Source organism: Leptodactylus fuscus, chromosome 4 (genome assembly GCF_031893055.1).
Source record: "Leptodactylus fuscus isolate aLepFus1 chromosome 4, aLepFus1.hap2, whole genome shotgun sequence".
In the NCBI taxonomy this organism is placed as follows: domain Eukaryota; kingdom Metazoa; phylum Chordata; class Amphibia; order Anura; family Leptodactylidae; genus Leptodactylus; species Leptodactylus fuscus.
The window spans coordinates 82465736-82486430 of record NC_134268.1 but is presented as its reverse complement, the minus strand read 5'-3'; the positions used below and the strand labels follow the sequence as shown (position 1 = coordinate 82486430).

The window sequence follows — 20695 nt, the reverse complement described above, 5'->3', positions numbered from 1 at the left end:
ATACATGTAGACTTTGCTGTAGATTTGCTACAGATTTCACTCTATGCATAGCAAAGGGGGAAAACTCTGGTTATATCTGCAGAAAAAAAATTAGCAGCTGTGTATTTAGAGTCCGCAGTATATGTCAGTTTATCCATAAATATTTTTCTGAGGCAGATGGGTGATGTTCTAGTATGTACAGAAATAGTCCAGTGGATATGATCATGAACATAATGAAGCATATACAGAACTGCCCAGGCTATTGTTATGTTTGTACATGCATAGTGTATGAAAACAGGGATAAAAAGGTGATACGATTGTATTATCATTCTTATTAGTAGTAGTATTTGATTATAATTTTAGAACAGGTATTCCAGCTTCAGTAAATATATTCAATGTACAATCATGTTATGCAATTTTCTGATATACTTTGTTTTCCTATCTCAGTATTTCCTCAGGCTTGTAGGATATCTCCATGTTGTTATTTAATAGGACTGTTGCTTATTTTCAGAGACTGAGAATCTGCCCTAGTCCTATAATTATTTCACAGGCACACGGTTCTCGAAAATCCAAGCTCTGATATCATCACATGAGCAACATAGACTATTCTCTGACTTTTTATTCAGTCACTTCCAGCAGATTGTATCATAAAAATCACATAAGATCTAGTATCCCTTTACAACCAGCCACCCCCATTAGTTTTCACCTCTGGTTCATCAACAAAATTGCTCTTCCGTGATGCTTATTTTATTAATAAATAGATGAATGGCCTACAAGATGTGTGCTTGTTTTCTAATACTGTGAAGCATCAAGTATGTCTTCCCTTGTTGCATCACATGATGTATGCAGTTAAGTTCCCCTCTTTGCTCAGTTTGTAAGAATTTATTATAGAATTTATAAGATTTCTGTTTTACAGAGTATATACACAATGGTTATTTACGAATGGCAGCCATCGGACTGTTAAACAACAGAGCACATGTCCCTCTTGCGGGTAGAGTTGACTTTTTTTGGGAGACTCTGACAATAAGTGGAAGCATACAGGTAAACTAAATTTCAACTATAATAATAAAGATGAAAATATAGTTGCATTTCCACCCTCCTTTAGTTGCTTTTACTTTTAGGCTGGGGCCCCACAGGCTGGAAATGCCGCGATTTGCTTGCAGCGGAAACGCCGCAGGAAAAATAGCGGCATTATACAGAAACTGCAAAGTGGATGGGATTCATGCGAATTCCATGCCCACTTTGCATTTGAAACTGCAGCGCGGACCTGCCACCTTTTTTCCCCGCAGTGCTTTAGCGCTGTGTATCGCCCCATGGGGCCCTAGCCTTAGTTTGATTTTATCATATGCAGCATTAGAGCTGGAAAGATTTAGTAACATGACTTGTACCTGATTTTCATATCAGGAGCGCGAATTCCCTTAATTGTCTCCTGAAAATTTCTGATCAGTTAGTTACAGAGACTGGAGCAGCATCACATGGATACCAAATTGTTACCAGAGATACCTGAGTGCTTTGCATCCAAGTATTCTGATATAATGGTGTACCATTTAGTGCTATTAAAGAGCATCTGTCACCAGGAATGAGCAAATGAAACTAAACATATTGTCATAAGTCGTCCATGCTTGCCCAAATTGCTCTAACAATGCCCCCAACTTTCAGCTCCAGCGGCACCCCCAAAAATGCTCCATCCGTGCCCTCAATTGCTGCATCCACGAGCCGCCAAAAGTCAGCCATACATTCTTTCCGAAATTGCTCCAAACTTGGCCCCCACTTTCTGCATTAGTGGCACACCAAAAGTACTCTGTCTATGTCCCCCCCCCCCCCAATTACTGCATCCATGCGTTACAAAAAATCAGCCATCCATACGTGACCAAATGGAGTCGACCATGCCCCATACTTTCTGCAGTGGCCTCCCAAAAATGCTTATTCTGTGCCTCCCAATTGCTCCATCCATGCGCCCCCAAATCTGCTCCATCCATTATCCTTTCCCAATTGCTGCATACAGGTCCCCTAAAACTCAGACAGCCATGCATAGTTAGAAATATTACTATATACATATATGCCTCAATGCCTTTGCATGCCACCCCAAAATATTTAATGTTTGGGCACTTTTGGGGCGACATATCGATCATTGGTGGCAATATGAAAGCAGAACCAGGGACAGCAGAGGAGTTGAGTAGAATACTCACACGAAATCTCACTGCTGAAGCCCTGTCCTTCTAGGTGCAAAAGCGGAGGTCCCTTTCACTTACAGGTGTAGTGTGACACATAAAGAAACTCGCAGTGTAACTTCAGCATGTCTGCCTTTTCCCTGTCATTCTCCCATGTACTACAGCCAGAAGGTGTGAGCGGTCTGGAGCACCGGTGATGCCCTCTGTGCTCTTGGCTGCATATTTCCATAATCAATTTTTTTTTTTTAATTATCAGACTACAGAGGATCAAATAAAATAAATAAAAAAAATTCAGCTGAAACTAAGGTATCTGACAATATGTTTAGTTTAATTTGCATATTCCTGGTGACATACTCTTTAAGAAGATTGCTGGCACTGTGGACCCCACAGAGGGTAAAACCACATTTCTCTTCCTCATGTTTCAGGACTGGAAATTTTTGGAAACTTGCAAATTTTGCCATCTGCTCCTTAGCATGATTAATATTGGAGTTGTCTGAGCCTAACAAAAAAACATAGAACTTTTTATCTGTAAAAAGCTTAGTTTACTTAACACTAGTTTTGCCAACTTTTTTCATTTTTTTTTTTTTACCAGTAACAAACATACATTTGATGTTAGCAAAATAGTTTCTACAATTATAGGAATACTAAATATGCGTTTTGATATTTCTTAGCTCTATATGCTCTGCAAATGTACGTGAAGTAGAAGAGGTGGTGGAAGCCTGGGTTTGCCGTTTGTAACCCTACTATATGTGTGTATAGATACAGATGTAGCAATTGGTATCTTGTCTTTCTGCAGCTTGATAATTTTATGGGTTCCTTGATATCCTATCTCAGAAGACCACAAAAGCCACTGAAAACCCATTGAAAGAGTCAAATTAACACTGCACCATGGTGTTGTTAAAGAGTTAGGAGTCATGTTAACCTTTGCTACATCTGTATATGTGTGTTTGCTGTATTTAAGTGATTATTTTGCTAACAAACAATTCTTTAATTCGACAGAACTGCTTTATGATGGATGTGACCGTTATAGATGAAGCAGAAACTCCATTTTGGTGTTTCAGTGCTCCAGTTCAGTTATGCGAAAGCAAATCTTCAGAAACGCTCTACGACTTCATGGGGCAGAGCTTTGACCTGAACTACAAAGATGACATAGGAAAGGTCCATGCTGAACTCATGTGGATAAAAGAAGCAGAGGAATATCATGTTATAAATCTGGTCTTGTACTTAAATACAGAGAAAGTTAACAGTCATTTTGGAACAAATTACACGGTAAGTAACAAACATATCTGTACATAAAACATATTATCATGTTACTGCCATAGATTCTACAATATAATGACGAATATTGCAATATACATATGCGCAGAATGCTTTAAAAGTTTTTTCATAAATAACATTGTGACAAAAAACAAGACACTTGCATGCCTGAAATCACTACATTTATGTATTCATACTGCATTTACAAGCTGATTCCAAGCTCTTAGTGATAGACTGTGGCCATGACGCTAGTGTAATTTTAGAATCATTGCATACATCTATTATTAAGACATTGCAATTGGTTTGAAAAGCTTAAATGGTCAACAGTCCTGTGCTCTGATCATGGCCAATGTAATAACTCGGCATTGTAAATGAGCTTTTACCCAAAGTAACATTATCTGCCTGACAAATCACTCCAAAATGCTGCCTACCAGAGGTGATCCTTCTAGCTTCCTCTCCACTGCCTGTTGCTAAGTAAATTACGACTTTAGCAGCAGAGATCGGTGGTCTCTGACTGTGATCTGCCTTAGTAAATCAAAATGGCTATTAACATTCGATCTCTGTTATAATTAATGAACGATTATTTTAAGACATAACTTTTTTTTTTCTTATATACACCATTCTTTGTGTGTGTAGTTGGATAGATATGTCACACCATGCCACAGAATTTTGCTTTTGGCTAGTCACTAGAGATGAGCGAACACTGTTCGGATCAGCCGATCCGAACAGCACACTCCCATAGAAATGAATGGAAGCACCATTCATTTCTATGTGAGCGTGCTGTTCAGAACGGCTGTTCCGAACAGTGTTCGCTACGGCTGTTCCGAACAGTGTTCGCTCATCTCTACTAGTCACATATCTTCAATCCTGATTGTATATTGTACAGTTAGTGACATGTCCTTTGGCCAATGGCAGTGCGAGATAGGGAGGCATGGACACGGAATAAATGAGGGCAATGTAAACAAGTTCACGCCGATTATTCGTGCTAACTTTCAGTTTTGGTTATTTTGTGTTAAATTTCCCAGCCCTGGCATGAGGTTTCCATGCTGTGTATTGGGGTGTATCCTATTGAAGATACAGTGGCTTGCAAAAATAATCATACCTCTTGAACTCTCTCATATTTTGTCACCTTACAACAACAAACTTAAATGTGTTTTCTTGAGATTTTAAGTGACAGACCAAGACAAAGTAGCAGATAATTGTGAAGTGGAAGGAAAATGATACATGGTTTTCAAAATTTTAATCAAATAGAAATCTGAAAAGTGTGACGTGCATAAGTATTCAGCCACAGATGCACTTTGACAAATCTGGTACATTTAGTCTCATTGTAGACTATCTAGCCTAAATTTGCAATGTGTAATATCATATATCGGCTCCACTGTATATGCCATTCCAGAAACCAATGATTCAACATATACATGAGTTTTTCTCAAATTGTGAAGAGACTTGTGTTGTCTCCTCTCCATTAACACTGGGACCAGAACCTTCCTAGTTGACGATCACCTAACTTTTCTTTTTTTAATGATCTGACATTTTTGAGATTCCATACAATTTAGCTATGGAAAACCCCTTGAAGGATTAATGCAACATTTTCTTTACCAACTCATCTTTTAAATGAATAGTTATGGTTTCATTCAATGACAGAAAATATCAGCAAACAGATTGTGTAGATATCTACAAACTTCAAAATATATTTTCTCTAAGGAAATGATAACCACCTAGCAACAGCTAATGGGTTCAGGTGGTTGGCCTTCCAAATTCAGTCAGAAAAGTGATTGCATGCACTATAATATATCCCCTCTCAGAATTTTACTTTTATAGAACCGAGAGGTGTAGAAATAAAACTAAGGAAACTATATTAACACATATATGCACAATCTGTATAGTTGCATGCTAGAACTGAACAGCCCCAGGAAATTAAAATTTGCAACATTTATTATGGATTATTTTATTTGCAGATCTTGGCAAAGCAATAGCAAAAGTCTGCTTGTGTTACATGTTGATTATGCCGCAGTGATACTGCAGTTTTCATGTGGTTTTATCCCCTCGTACAGTGAAAGGGGTGAAAATCTGTAGCCTGCTGCTAGCTGCAAATCTGCGGGCAGATTCTTTGACAGATTTGCTACATGTAACTTTACCCATAAAGGGGTTTTCTGGCCCCAATTGGAATGTTCATTGGAGATCTGGAAATATTGTTCTGACCAGTTCAGGGATACAATCCAGTTAAAGTAGAGACTGACTAAAACCTGTGTATGTGTGTGTGGCGGGGGGTGGGGGAATAGAATGTTAGGCATCGGATCGCCCACTGCAGCCTATTACTGGTCTCAGCCATACCTGTCACCTCCCTGCTCAGACTAGTGATGGACTGTGGAGGTGATCTGTTCAGAGTCTTCTGTTATTAGAAAGCTATACAACATTCTAAAGCTGCTTATACACATGAGATTAATGCCAGCCAAATTAACAGATTTCTGTTTTAGTGGGGTTTTTATTTTGTAAACCGAATGATACCTACTATATATATATATATATATATATATATATATATATATATATATATATATATATATATATATATATATATATATAATGTAGGTATGCCATAGTATAGTATTTCCAGAGATATTTTTTTGTTTGCTTGCTCTTTAGGCATTTAAAGAGGACCTATCACCTCTTGGGGCAGATGCGGTTTTATATACCGCTAGAAAACCGACGGTGTGCTCAATTCAGCGCACTGTCGGCTTTCCCGTTCTGTTCCCCAGTGAAGAGCTATCGGTGCCAGTACCGTAGCTCTTCACTGTCAGAAGGGCGTTTCTGACAGTCAGTCAGAAACACCCTTCCTCACAGTAGCGCCTATTGCGCTGTACTGTGTGAGCGGGGAGGAACGCCTCCCTCCCCTCCTGATAGTACTCGTCCATATACGAGTACTTGGGTGCGTTCCTCACACTGGGCGGTAAGCAACGCCCCCTCTCATAGTACATCGCATTAGATGCTGCTGTGAGGAAGGGTGTTCCTGATTGACTGTCAGAAACGCCCTTCTGACAGTGAAGAGCTACGGTACTGGCACCGCTAGCTCTTCACCGGGGGCACAGAACGGCAATGCCGATAGTGCGCTGAATTTAGCACACTGTCGGCTTTCTAGTGGTGTATTACACCGCGTGTGCCCCAGGAGGTGAAAGGTCCTCTTTAGGTAGTCATACTGATCGAATATGGTTTTCGTTTGCGAATTTGGTGAAAGCTGAAAATAAAATAACAATGAATTGTTATCCACTTTGTGGATCCCAAAGACATCATAAATATTGAAAGTTTTGTAACTGACTTGATCTAATTTAGAGGACACACTCACATATTTTAGTGAGACTGGTTGACCATGCTGAAATTGTGCATGAGGACTTTCTGACTTTCCCCATGATTATAGATGTTTTGTGTTGGGGTTAGGAGTCTGTAGGATTTTTACATGCCCTATACCTTACTTCTTAAGGCCATGGTTTTCCCACAGTGTAGTGTTGCCCATAGTGCGGGAAAATATACGCTGCGGATATGCTGCAATTTAAAAAACGCTGTGGTTTTGGAAATTGCAGCATGTCAATTATACCTGCGGAAACACCAGTCGTTTCCCTATAGATATAAATAAAGCAGAAAGTCCACAGAGGAAACAATGCGTTGCTGCTGTGGTTTTTCCCATAGCACTTTTTTTTTTTTTTTTTTTTTTTTTTTTTGCTGTCAGACGCTATGTGGAGCTCTGGTGGCAAATGCTCTATCAGGCGTTTTAAAGTATGCGCCTATCAAAAGCAAAGGTCCATTTAGCTCTATCATTCTGCAATGAGGCTTCAGCAGTGTGTTATTATCACATGTATCTAACTTGTCAGAAGGGAAGGTTGACTAGATTAAATTCCCCTTTAAGGCTATATGCAGCAAGGCAATGATCCAAAATACAAAAGCAAGAGACAATTAGATGGGAATCTTATTATAAAGTACTAAGCTGCTTGCAACACAGTTTTGTACTGTATGTACCGAGCCATTGTTTCCAATAGTCCTGAATCTGATGAGTTTGCCACAATTCTTCATTTATAATTCCTGCTAAATTTGACCTGTCCAGAACTGCTTTATGCAAACTCCTTCCCATACAGAGTGTTCCTGGCAGCGAAGCTGAAATGCTCCGATTTTTACTAACCAGAAGTCGGTATTGCTGAGTATCTACAAAGATTTGTCCTAAAGCACTATAAAACTTAATATTCTTTGTGCTTCTGTTTCTTAATGTCTTTTCTATGTTTTAGGATTCTCCTGTCGATTAGAGAGTTTGTTTCAATTCCTCTTGAAGATGAAGACGAAGACGAGCACTTACTTCTGCTGAGTCTGCTGCAATCCGTCTAAAGTGAACTGCTTATATCTCAGAGCTACCTTTCAGCTGTAGTTGTAGATATGGTTTATGGTTTTGGAACTGTTAAATTATTATTCAGTCTCCTAGTTATTGTAATATATGATGGGCAGTCTGAACATTGTTACTTTTTATTTACCGTAATTTATTTCAATGTTTTTTGTTTTTCTGCCCTTTTTTGCTTTAAGCCTTGATTATATATGTGTTCTTTATAATGTTACTTTGCTGTTCAGGGATTAAAATAAGAAAATAATTACTAATATAATAGTTTAGTTCTTTACCTGTGATTTCTGACCCACAGTACATGTTTTTTTTTGCATAAAGCACATCCATGTCTTATCCACTCAGGCAGTCCTAGGTTCTTTAATTACTGCACTAATATTTCACATAATGTAAATTTGAAGTTATCACATTATTTGATGATATATCGGTTTTACCTACACAAGAAAACCCCATGACAGCTACTTTTTACAATTATACAGGGTCTGAGAGTATAACGTTAGAAGCATGTGATCAATAAATTGTGTCTATTACTAGACTGCCTGTGGAAGGCCAATGAACCCACAAGTATTATCATGCTGACCACCTAAATCTACAAATCCCAGGAATGCTATAAGAGCTATCTCTGATGAAAAATGTCTATAATGCTTGGAGGAAATAACATCAGTAAGTGGCTCAAGTGTCTTTAATCCTGAAGAATGCTTCTTCTAATGCCTAAGTTTCATTATTTTGCTTCTTGTCTCCGCATCACTCATCAAAGTGAGTTCTAGTTATTGACAGGATAGGTTCTAATATATACTTATGGAAATACTGTATGCTATCAGGGGTGAGTCAAGAGAACTGTCCTCTGCATATAGCTACACTAAACTAGAGTGAGATATACACCTAAAAACAGTGAAGAAACGTATAAAAATTAATAGCAGCAAAGAAATCTCTATATCTCAAGTCCTGCTTTGTCTATTGCAACAAGAAAACTGTCTTAAAATAATCCTGTGTTTTATCTTCTTCTAAAGACTGACAGAGATTATAACGTACTATTGTAAAATCCCCGGAGTTAGGACTTGACACCTTGTTAAAATTTTAGTACGTATTTTGGCATCAAACCTGTCCCAAATTTTAGCTTATCTATCTGCACAGACCTGCTGCTTAATACCTGACTTGCTGAGAAAGTTTCATTAGACCTCACATCATACTTAAATCCAGGTTCAAATCATTACCAAGCACTTCTGACAAAAATGATCTTTCCTATCATATACATGACAGAACCTTTCCAATGTTTATCCTACTCGAAAAGGCCTATAAAGATTCAGCCAAAAAAGTTAAACCCATTTTAGATCTTGTAAATGCAAACTTTTCTGTTCCTCTTCATCCTTCAGGAAGACAATCCTTTTGTTCCAGTTATGAGTAAACTAAATTTAGTTACAGTTAGAGATGAGCGAACACTAAAATGTTCGAGGTTCGAAATTCGATTCGAACAGCCGCTCACTGTTCGAGTGTTCGAATGGGTTTCGAACCCCATTATAGTCTATGGGGAACATAAACTCGTTAAGGGGGAAACCCAAATTCGTGTCTGGAGGGTCACCAAGTCCACTATGACACCCCAGGAAATGATACCAACACCCTGGAATGACACTGGGACAGCAGGGGAAGCATGTCTGGGGGCATAAAAGTCACTTTATTTCATGGAAATCCCTGTCAGTTTGCGATTTTCGCAAGCTAACTTTTCCCCATAGAAATGCATTGGCCAGTGCTGATTGGCCAGAGTACGGAACTCGACCAATCAGCGCTGGCTCTGCTGGAGGAGGCGGAGTCTAAGATAGCTCCACACCAGTCTCCATTCAGGTCCGACCTTAGACTCCGCCTCCTCCGGCAGAGCCAGCGCTGATTGGCCGAAGGCTGGCCAATGCATTCCTATGCGAATGCAGACTTAGCAGTGCTGAGTCAGTTTTGCTCAACTACACATCTGATGCACACTCGGCACTGCTACATCAGATGTAGCAATCTGATGTAGCAGAGCCGAGGGTGCACTAGAACCCCTGTGCAAACTCAGTTCACGCTAATAGAATGCATTGGCCAGCGCTGATTGGCCAATGCATTCTATTAGCCCGATGAAGTAGAGCTGAATGTGTGTGCTAAGCACACACATTCAGCACTGCTTCATCAAGCCAATACAATGCATTAGCCAGTGCTGATTGGCCAGAGTACGGAACTCGACCAATCAGCGCTGGCTCTGCTGGAGGAGGCGGAGTCTAAGGTCGGACCTGAATGGAGACTGGTGTGGAGCGATCTTAGACTCCGCCTCCTCCAGCAGAGCCAGCGCTGATTGGCCGAATTCCGTACTCTGGCCAATCAGCACTGGCTAATGCATTGTATTGGCGTGATGAAGCAGTGCTGAATGTGTGTGCTTAGCTCTGATGTAGGAGAGCCGAGGGTGCACTTGAACCCTTGTGCAGCCTCGGCTCTGCTACATCAGAGCCGAGGGTGCGCTTGAACCCTTGTGCACACTCTGCTTCATCAAGCTAATAGAATGCATTGGCCAGCGCTGATTGGCCAATGTATTCTATTAGCCTGATGAAGTAGAGCTGAATGTGTGTGCTAAGCACACACATTCAGCTCTACTTCATCGGGCTAATAGAATGCATTGGCCAGCGCTGATTGGCCGAATTCCGTACTCTGGCCAATCAGTGCTGGCCAATGCATTCTATTAGCTTGATGAAGCAGAGTGTGCACAAGGGTTCAAGCGCACCCTCGGCTCTGATGTAGCAGAGCCGAGGCTGCACAAGGGTTCAAGCGCACCCTCGGCTCTGATGTAGGAGAGCCGAGGGTGCACTTGAACCCTTGTGCAGCCTCGGCTCTGCTACATCAGAGCCGAGGGTGCGCTTGAACCCTTGTGCACACTCTGCTTCATCAAGCTAATAGAATGCATTGGCCAGCGCTGATTGGCCAATGTATTCTATTAGCCTGATGAAGTAGAGCTGAATGTGTGTGCTAAGCACACACATTCAGCTCTACTTCATCGGGCTAATAGAATGCATTGGCCAGCGCTGATTGGCCAGAGTACGGAACTCGACCAATCAGCGCTGGCTCTGCTGGAGGAGGCGGAGTCTAAGATCGCTCCACACCAGTCTCCATTCAGGTCCGACCTTAGACTCCGCCTCCTCCAGCAGAGCCAGCGCTGATTGGCCGAATTCCGTACTCTGGCCAATCAGCACTGGCTAATGCATTGTATTGGCGTGATGAAGCAGTGCTGAATGTGTGTGCTTAGCACACACATTCAGCTCTACTTCATCGGGCTAATAGAATGCATTGGCCAATCAGCGCTGGCCAATGCATTCTATTAGCGTGAACTGAGTTTGCACAGGGGTTCTAGTGCACCCTCGGCTCTGCTACATCAGATTGCTACATCTGATGTAGCAGTGCCGAGTGTGCATCAGATGTGTAGTTGAGCAAAACTGACTCAGCACTGCTAAGTCTCTGCATTCGCATAGGAATGCATTGGCCAGCCTTCGGCCAATCAGCGCTGGCTCTGCCGGAGGAGGCGGAGTCTAAGGTCGGACCTGAATGGAGACTGGTGTGGAGCGATCTTAGACTCCGCCTCCTCCAGCAGAGCCAGCGCTGATTGGTCGAGTTCCGTACTCTGGCCAATCAGCGCTGGCCAATGCATTCTATTAGCCCGATGAAGTAGAGCTGAATGTGTGTGCTTAGCACACACATTCAGCTCTACTTCATCAGGCTAATAGAATACATTGGCCAATCAGCGCTGGCCAATGCATTCTATTAGCTTGATGAAGCAGAGTGTGCACAAGGGTTCAAGCGCACCCTCGGCTCTGATGTAGCAGAGCTGAGGGTGCACAAGGGTTCAAGTGCACCCTCGGCTCTCCTACATCAGAGCCGAGGGTGCGCTTGAACCCTTGTGCAGCCTCGGCTCTGCTACATCAGAGCCGAGGGTGCGCTTGAACCCTTGTGCACACTCTGCTTCATCAAGCTAATAGAATGCATTGGCCAGCACTGATTGGCCAGAGTACGGAATTCGGCCAATCAGCGCTGGCCAATGCATCCCTATGGGAAAAAGTTTATCTCACAAAAATCACAATTACACACCCGATAGAGCCCCAAAAAGTTATTTTTAATAACATTCCCCCCTAAATAAAGGTTATCCCTAGCTATCCCTGCCTGTACAGCTATCCCTGTCTCATAGTCACAAAGTTCACATTCTCATATGACCCGGATTTGAAATCCACTATTCGTCTAAAATGGAGGTCACCTGATTTCGGCAGCCAATGACTTTTTCCAATTTTTTTCAATGCCCCCAGTGTCGTAGTTCCTGTCCCACCTCCCCTGCGCTGTTATTGGTGCAAAAAAGGCGCCAGGGAAGGTGGGAGGGGAATCGAATTTTGGCGCACTTTACCACGTGGTGTTCGATTCGATTCGAACATGGCGAACACCCTGATATCCGATCGAACATGTGTTCGATAGAACACTGTTCGCTCATCTCTAGTTACAGTCTATTTGCTTGAGTGATGACCATGGTTGGTGTTCCAAATATACAAAGGGGGGGGGGGGACCTCTGCCTCTTGGTTAGTCATATATTTACAAATCTCAATTTTTTTTGTTCTATGATTGTCTCCTTTTTACTGTTGATCGGTTTTTACCGTCCACTTTCATTTATTACTGAGTGATCATATTTACATTTGTAGGTTAAACATTTTTACAAATATAAATGATTTAACATTTTGCAGGTTCAATGATTTTTTTTAACAATCTTCTAGCGGACAGTCTTGTCTTGATAGGTTACAAATGGATGTGACCATAAATACAGGAAAATTCTGTGTTCTGGCACTTGTTAGAATGTCAGTCATGGCTTCATAATAGTGGTCGAATTATCTTCTTGTGCATGTACTGTTCCTGCAAGAGAAGATAACCCGTTTACAGTAAGGAAATAATGGCTGGGTTTCTGATAAGATTTAAAATCCACACATATGTGAGTTTATATGCACCTATTTTCCTTACTTTTCTCATCCACTTTGCCTTTTTCAGCACCCAAATCTGACATAATAGTCACAGTCTTTCAGCCATGTGTGGATGGGTAGTTAATGTACTCAAAAGCTGCCTAATTTTGGAAATTTAAAGTGAACCTGTCACTGTGAAAATGCAATCTACAGGGTATTGGAGCAGAAGGAGCTGAGCAGTTTGACATATAGTCTGTCTGTTCATGCTCCAGTCTGGCTTTTTATTAAGCCTAGTGTACGATACGCCAGTCTTAATAAATCTGCCCCTGTGAGGGAGATTTATGAAGATAAATACGCCGAAATTCTGGCTTAATTTTCACCAAAAATTTATCTAACATGTAGTGTGCCATATTTACAAAGTGCTTTAGACACTGTTCCAACTAAGGACATGCCCTTTCTTGCGCACATCAGGGCAAGGATGTGGTCTAAATTACGACTTTGTGGGCCATAAATGCCCCAAGACCTTTTAAGCCTTCAAATAGGAGGTGCAAAGTTAGACTAGACAGTCTAAAAATACGCCAGTTTTATCACGTAGCATCAGACACTTTGACAAATATGATGTAGTGTATCCCCTTCCCAAGATCCACCGAACTAGTCTCTCTGCAAACCACAATAGAAGTGCCGGTAATTTTTAATGCATTGCAATGAATTAGCATTATAATGCATTGCACAAGTGATCAAACCCCCCCAGGTTCTAAGACCCTTAGGGTTCTAATAAATGCTGAATTTTTTTTTTTTTTTTAAGTAAAAAAAATATTAAAAAATGTAAAATTCAAATCAACCCCCTTTTCCTAAAGCATGTATAAAAATACTTATATACTGTGAAACACATTAGTTATCCCTGTGTACCCCGATGTAAACAGGACCCCTACTAGTCATGTGCTCTTTATAATGCTGGTGTCTTTATGTAGTTAAAAGCCATTGGGTCCCCACAAAATCCAGGGCCTGGTAGCGGTTTCTACATCTGCACTCCTTATTCAGGGGCTTTTCCCTAGCACTAAATTTAGTCTTATTGTGTTAGCTCACCCTGTGTATTTGCTTAGTATCATGTGTATTGCTCAAAATTAGTACTAAAGAAGTAAAGGAAAGTCTTTACCAAGTTACTCAGCTCTTTAGCTAGGTTTTAACATGTTATTCAAAATGGGATTTTTAGTGAAAAGAAAAGCTTCCCATAAAAGGTAACAAAACTGATTTTAAGGTAGATTGAGCCTTCTGTCAAAACTTATGAACACTATTCCACTGTGTGCATCATGAGGATGTTCACTCTTAGCAGGTTTTTTGTAAGATCCGTATATATTGAATTTATAGTATTGATTGATTTAGAAAAAATATTTGATTTAGTGTAATAGAAATCTACAATGGCAAAAAAACTATAAACTCTAATGGCTTCTTGGCAAGTTTTCTACCAAATATCACTTGAAAATTGCTGAAAAGGAACGCTTTGTACATTTTTGCCAGGAGGACCTTACATCCTATGGATCTGAATGATGAAAATAATCATACTTGCTTTATGGGTCAGTGATCTAACTTCCAATTTGTTTTTCCAGACTCCGAATATGATTGAATATCCCTTCCTGTCTGGGAGACAGCTAGAATTACTGTGTTAGAGTGACAGGCGTGACTGATTTGTTTTTATGTTACATGTCCCGTTATCTGGGTTGGTTTCTGTAGTGTAGACTGTACTCATAATAACAATGGTGGTGAAAAACATAACAAAAAAACATATAGTGTGTGTATGTACATGTGTATATAAATATATATACATATATGCATACATAGATACAGGCACTCATTGAAATTGCAACACCAAGATTGGAACACATGTCTATCAATCCTGTGATTTCCATAACTTCAAGCGTTTTTCTTCTTGGCATTGCAATTTCAATGTAAGTATATTTAATGTAAGGTAAAATACTCTGAACTGCAAAACCAGGAGCAGCTAGTATAATAAAAAAAATGCAGAGATTGGCTTGTTAAAGGGGTTGTACAGGATAAAAAAAAAATTTAGGCTGGTTAGGCAAGAAATTAGGTGAGAAAAAAAAATCACCTGTCCCTAGTGTTCCAGTGTGTCCCAGCATGGTCTGGTCCTTCAACTCTAGTGTTTTCTTCCGGTGGAAGTCTCCACCTCACATGACTGTTGAGGCTTCAGAGAAGGACACCTGACATAACTATCTGCGATGTCTCCGAGCCCTTTCCTTACCCTGCAATTTTTGTTTTTGTTGTGTTCATCTACAAACTCAAACCTACTCCAATATTATTAAAACTATTATTTAAAGCTCATTTTTCTGAAATACTTGTAAAAAAAACAACAAAAAAATGACCTACACACAGTGTTAGAATTGTTGCCAATCATTAAAATTGAATTAAACAGTGTGTGGTAAAAACATGATTGGAAGAAAACAGGGCAGGGGACAGGCAAATGTAATGGGAGGAGGAAACACTTGTGAAGTACTAACAATAAGAATGTGGATGGTAACTGGCATAGCAACACTACAGGTCTTGACAGCTCCGTCAGTAGCTGCAGTGTTGTCATACTTGAGAGAATAAAGGCATTTTTGAAAGCAGTGAACCACAAGTATTGAGTGAGGGTGCTGCGTGTTCCTCCTAAACATGTGATTTACCATTTCTGTACTGTGAAACATGTCTTCTTCTTTATGTTCACCGACACAGACTAATTTTCTGAGAGATATATTCCTCATTGCTCTTCCTACACTTGCAGCTATCTACATGAAGAGCTGTCAATGACAGCGTAGGACCGTCTTCCCCTTACAGGATGGCTGTTTCTTCTACAAAGAGCAAAAGTATACACGAAAAGTTAAATGAGAAAATTTTCACACATTACATAATAATCTGCCTCAGCTTTTTATGCTCCATCACATGCTGTTTGCAAATGCATCTTCCATGTGACGCTGGGTTCACACCAGCGTCTGATTTCTGTTTCCAGGTTTCCGTCTTCTGCAGACAGAAACTTGTCAGACCATGTCTGGCCGTGAGCGCCGGTGAGCGTTTTGTGCTCTCAGCAGCTAAACCGTTTTTTGTTTTTTTTTTGTAACCAGACACAAAGTCCTGCATGTCTGACTTTGGATCCGGTTAAATAAAAAAGTTTTGCCGCAAAGAGAGCACAAAATGCTCACCGGCGCTCATGGCCAGACACCTCAAATGAATGGGTTTGAAAAATGAATGCAGATTTCCATCTCCTGCCCAGTTTCGGCCAGGAATTGGAAACCTACGTAACGGAGACCCGGGGCGCAGATGTGAACGAGCCTTGACAGGTTCCCGTTAAGTTCAGCAAGGTGGGGGTCTTAGTCTTCCTGGATTAAATTTTCCTTTTCCAACACATCCCACTGTAATGCAGCTCACTGTGGTGTACTGTGTGATCGGTAACCTTTATAGCATAACTAGTCCTACCTTTTGTACCCATGTAGGATCGGCCATGATGAGCTAGCTCTCATTCCCCATGTACATCATTCAGCCTTAGGTGCCCATTATCCAAACACTAATTTGATAGCTGTCCTCCCTTAGACCACTTTTGGTAGATTCTACCTGTGATGTTGTTATAAATATGTTCTGTTCTGCTTACTTATTTAGTTTTGTCTGCCTAGCAACAGTGAGATAGTAATGGAGGAGGAGCTGAGCTTAGGAGGGGGAGTGGCTAGAGATAGGGAGCCATGATGGAAGCATGGAATAAAGTATTCTGATCTTTAACAGTAATTATCACATGGTGGACTTATTCCAGAAGACCTGCATCCTCACTACAACACTACACTACCCACTTCATCCCACAAGACCTGCCATTTTGGGGATGCTCTGACCCGGTTGTCTACCCATCACAATTTGCCCTTGTCAGAGTCATTTAGCTTCCAAGACATCTAGTTCAAAAATGTACTGTTGACTTGCTGCCCAGTATTTTCCACCCCTGGACAGGTGCCATTGTGAGATGATGATCAAAGTCATTCACTTCATCTATCAGTGACTTTAATATTATGGTCAATCTGTGTATATTACCCTGTGATACAAGCACATTGCAAATCCACTGCAGTGCAGGGAAATATACATACATTAAGAAAGAATATCAGGATTTTATTAGTAGTCGAGGCATGAAAGGTGACTCAGAAAAGCGGTGTGCTTTGCAATGAAATTGCATATAGCTGAAATGAAACCTCAGTCCTGGGGGCTCTGACTAATTATATGACGTGCTCCTCGACATAACCTCAGATTACTTACATTTGTCTCCATATAATTTCTCCATATATCTGATGTGTATCAATAAGGGTTAGCAGTTACTTTTTGTTATTAATCTTATTAATGCAATTTGTGTTATAAACATCAAGTCGAAAGTTTTGACTTGTGAATCTTCCACTGCGTTACCAGAAGTTGCTGTAATACTATTAATAGGGTAGGCATATTAATTATGACCGGCATTAAAAAGCTTATAGGGAAGTAAAAGGTTTAAAGCAGCTAAGCTGGAAATAGGTTTTACAGCTATTGATTTAAAATAAAATGAATGTTAAAGCCACATATTAAGAGCCAGGGCTCTTCCTTTTTAAAGACACCACAAACGATTTATGGACTTTAGTTAGAATAAGAAGTTCTTAAATTCTGTAAGCTTTCAAGGAATATTATTAGTTTGTATTGAGAAAGATATAAAAGGACCTATGCTTAGAAAAAAGAGCAGTTCACCAGCATCATAGATGGAGGTTCTTTACTGTTAGAGCAGTCAGGCTATGGAACTCACTGACACAGGATATTATTAGGAATCTGATGCAACAATAAAGTCTGTAAGCCCTGGACAACTAGAATCCCCAAGCACTGAGGCAAAAACAGTCCTGAGTGTGCTACGCTCTTCTAACTGGAGCGGAACCAGGTCCTGGAGTTCTTCGCCAGAGCTCCTGATGGTGGAGTTGGACTTGGCAAAAGTCCGGGGCCAAGATCCGCAACTGACCAGAGAGCGATGCACACGCAGTGAACCCCTAGTAGATGGACCCAGAAAAAACCTAGACACTAACCTCAGTGGATGAAGTACAGGACAGCAGGTTGGCTTGGAGAAGCAAGCGTACAGGAAGGCAATCAAGGGTAGTCAAGCAGATTCCAGAGGAAACCAAAACGTGGTCAAACAAGCGGAGTTTTTAACTGGAGGTCACGTGGTAGCAGAACATAGAGGCAGAAGCGTAGTCAGGAGAGCCTGGTCATGCACAGGAGGTTTGCAGAGTAGCCAAATCAGGATCCAGAAAAGGGAGGTCAGGAGAAAGCCAAAAGGTCTTACACAGGAGGTCAGGAAGATGCCACATCAGGATCACGGAGGAGAGGTCTGAAAAGCAAGCTGGGTCATACACATGCAGAGAATCCAGGTAACAGGAGACAGGCAGGGAACACGTCGCTAGGGGAGCTGATGCCACAGTGAAACGAATAACCAGTGGTGAACAAGAGCCAGAATGATTCCTAAATAGCCTCTGACCCCAGAAGTGCTGTTCCCGGGGCTGGGGCAAAAACTGGAACCTCCGCAACTGAAGCAGGGGCCTCCGGTCTAACCCACGCCGGGACCAGCTGTGCCATTCTGGCACTGGAAATGGAGAGGGCTGGGAGCCTCCACACAACACAGAGGAGGCCCCGGCCCATCCTAACAGATATTGTGCACATTCAAAATTGTCCTAGATACCTTTCTTGAGAGGAAAAATATTACAGGTTACAGAATTTAGATTTTTGGTCAAGACTAATTAATCCAGGGTTTTATACTGACTGCTGGATTTAGAGTTGGCAATTGACATCAGCCTCATGGGGTTTCTGTCTTCTTCTGGAGCAGCACAGGTTGGACTTGATGGATCTGGGTCTTCAGACCAGCCATTGTACACTCCAGTACTACTGTATTGGACTGTATAATACTGAAAGGGGTTGTTTAGGAATTTTTTTTCCCTGGTGGCTGGTGAAAGGTGAAAAATAATGAATAGAAAAAAAACATACTGATCTTTCCCCAGTGCTCCAGTGTCCCAGGCACCCTGGGGTTTGTACCGTTAGAAGTTATTGATGCACATAACCGCTGAGGCCAATTTGTGGCTTCAGTGGCCTAAGGAAAAGATCAGGGTTGTCACAGGTGTGCCATCAGATAGATGAAAGTAAAGATTAGTGGAAGACCTAGAAGCAACAGAACGGGAGCATCAGGTGAGTGATGAGATGAATATTACTTATTTTATGCCATTCTTATCCTTTTACAGAAAATATAATCTTCCTTTGTGAAAAGGTTAGACATCATTTACACATCATTTATAGGTGGCACCTGTGGACGGAGCTGTTTTGCATGTATTAATCTAACTTTAGCTTTGGTTTACACAATAGGGGGAATTTATTAAGACTGACATTCTGTATGTCAGTCTTAATAAAGTCTCTGTCTAATGCCTGAATGAAGAGGCTTTGGCCTGAGATGCACTACTATGTGCCAGAATGGAAATCTGCACCAATCAACTTTCTGGTGTAAGTACATGACCCTGTTCCCCCACAATTTTTCTGTGATGAGTGGATCACAGAAGAAACAATGTAGTGCATCTATGGTGTAAGAATGGGCCAAAGATGTGCCACATTTACAACCTTCTACACTAGTAAACTGTCGTAGATGGGTTAGTAAATTTGCCCAATATATTCTTATCGCTTCATAATTTTGTAGTCCTCCTGTTACTTGAGAGCATAGCAGTGTATTATGGTTACTCCTGTATTGTTACTCTTAGGTCGCAAATGTGACGGTGATCTATAAATAATGGAAACCAGCTGGTTATTTAAAAAAGTGGATATGAGTGGTAAAAAGTGGATATGAGTGGTCAGTACAAAATATAGTTCAAGAAAACAAATTCTAGGAGTTGATGTACATAGAACATAAGAGGCAAGTACAATGGTGATGTAGCATGGAGGCCTTTGCCATTCACAATTTATTGAACATACCTAGACTTTACCCTTAACAGGGTCTTCCACACCAAAATTGAGTTTTCATATTGATAACCTATTCACAGGATGGGTTATCAGTATGTAATCTGTTGGGGTCCAACACCTGGACCCCACACATCAGCTGTTGCAGCAGCTTCTAAAAATGCGGACCCCCTTTAGCAGCAAGTTCAGAACCTGAAAACTACAATTACTTTTGTCTCCTTTACATACAGGGATAATGCTTATAGTGATTAGTGATAGTGATTTCACAGTATAGGTCAGGGGTCCTCAAACTAAGGCCTGCGGGCCAGATGCGGCCCGCCAACGACACTTGTCTGGCCCACCGCATGCAGCCCATGCGCCGTCGACCGGATCGCTCACTGTTAAAAGTTGTCTTAAAAGGGTTGATTCAACAAGACAGTTTCTGTCTATTGTATAAGTCTCAAATGGCCTGCATGTGACTATCTCCCATTACCAAGACAGAAAACTTCCAAAAAGAGAGTTCCGTACATGTATAGTATACATGGATGGACATTCATTTGAATAGCTAACGTAATAAGAAATAATAGAACAGAGACATTGAAAAGAGCCACTAAAATGGCTGGGTTAAGCCTTTTCATTCCATATACACCTATGTATAGTATATATATATATATATATATATATATATATATATATATATATATATATATATATACACACACACACACAGACATATCAAAATAACAGTACCAGATAAGTAAAGGCACATACATGGTTCTCTTATGATGAAGCCAAAAGTAAGAAGACAGCAACACGAATACATATATTCCAATAACATTCTTATTTGGAGAATTTTTGGAAGTAACATGCAGCTTGATCCTTGTTAACCATTTTCAAAATAAATTCAAGGAAGATGTTTTTTCCTTTCTCCTGCCTTTTCTGTTGATTTACAACCTTTGCTATCCTTAGAGATTACAAAGCTTAAATAAATTAGATTTTAGAACTCTAGCCAT

General features: G+C 40.8%; 1 protein-coding gene across 1 annotated transcript in view; it reads left to right on the top strand.

The window, feature by feature from the left end:
- FBXO15 (F-box protein 15) overlaps window positions 1-7981 on the top strand; it is a 78423-nt gene extending 70442 nt beyond the window's left edge. The window contains exons 10-12 of the mRNA XM_075272166.1: window positions 896-1020; window positions 3150-3419; window positions 7682-7981. Coding sequence (XP_075128267.1) covers window positions 896-1020; window positions 3150-3419; window positions 7682-7699 — 413 coding nt within the window. The 3' untranslated portion in view covers window positions 7700-7981. The remainder of the gene's footprint in view (window positions 1-895; window positions 1021-3149; window positions 3420-7681) is intronic.
- Window positions 7982-20695: the final 12714 nt, after the last annotated feature.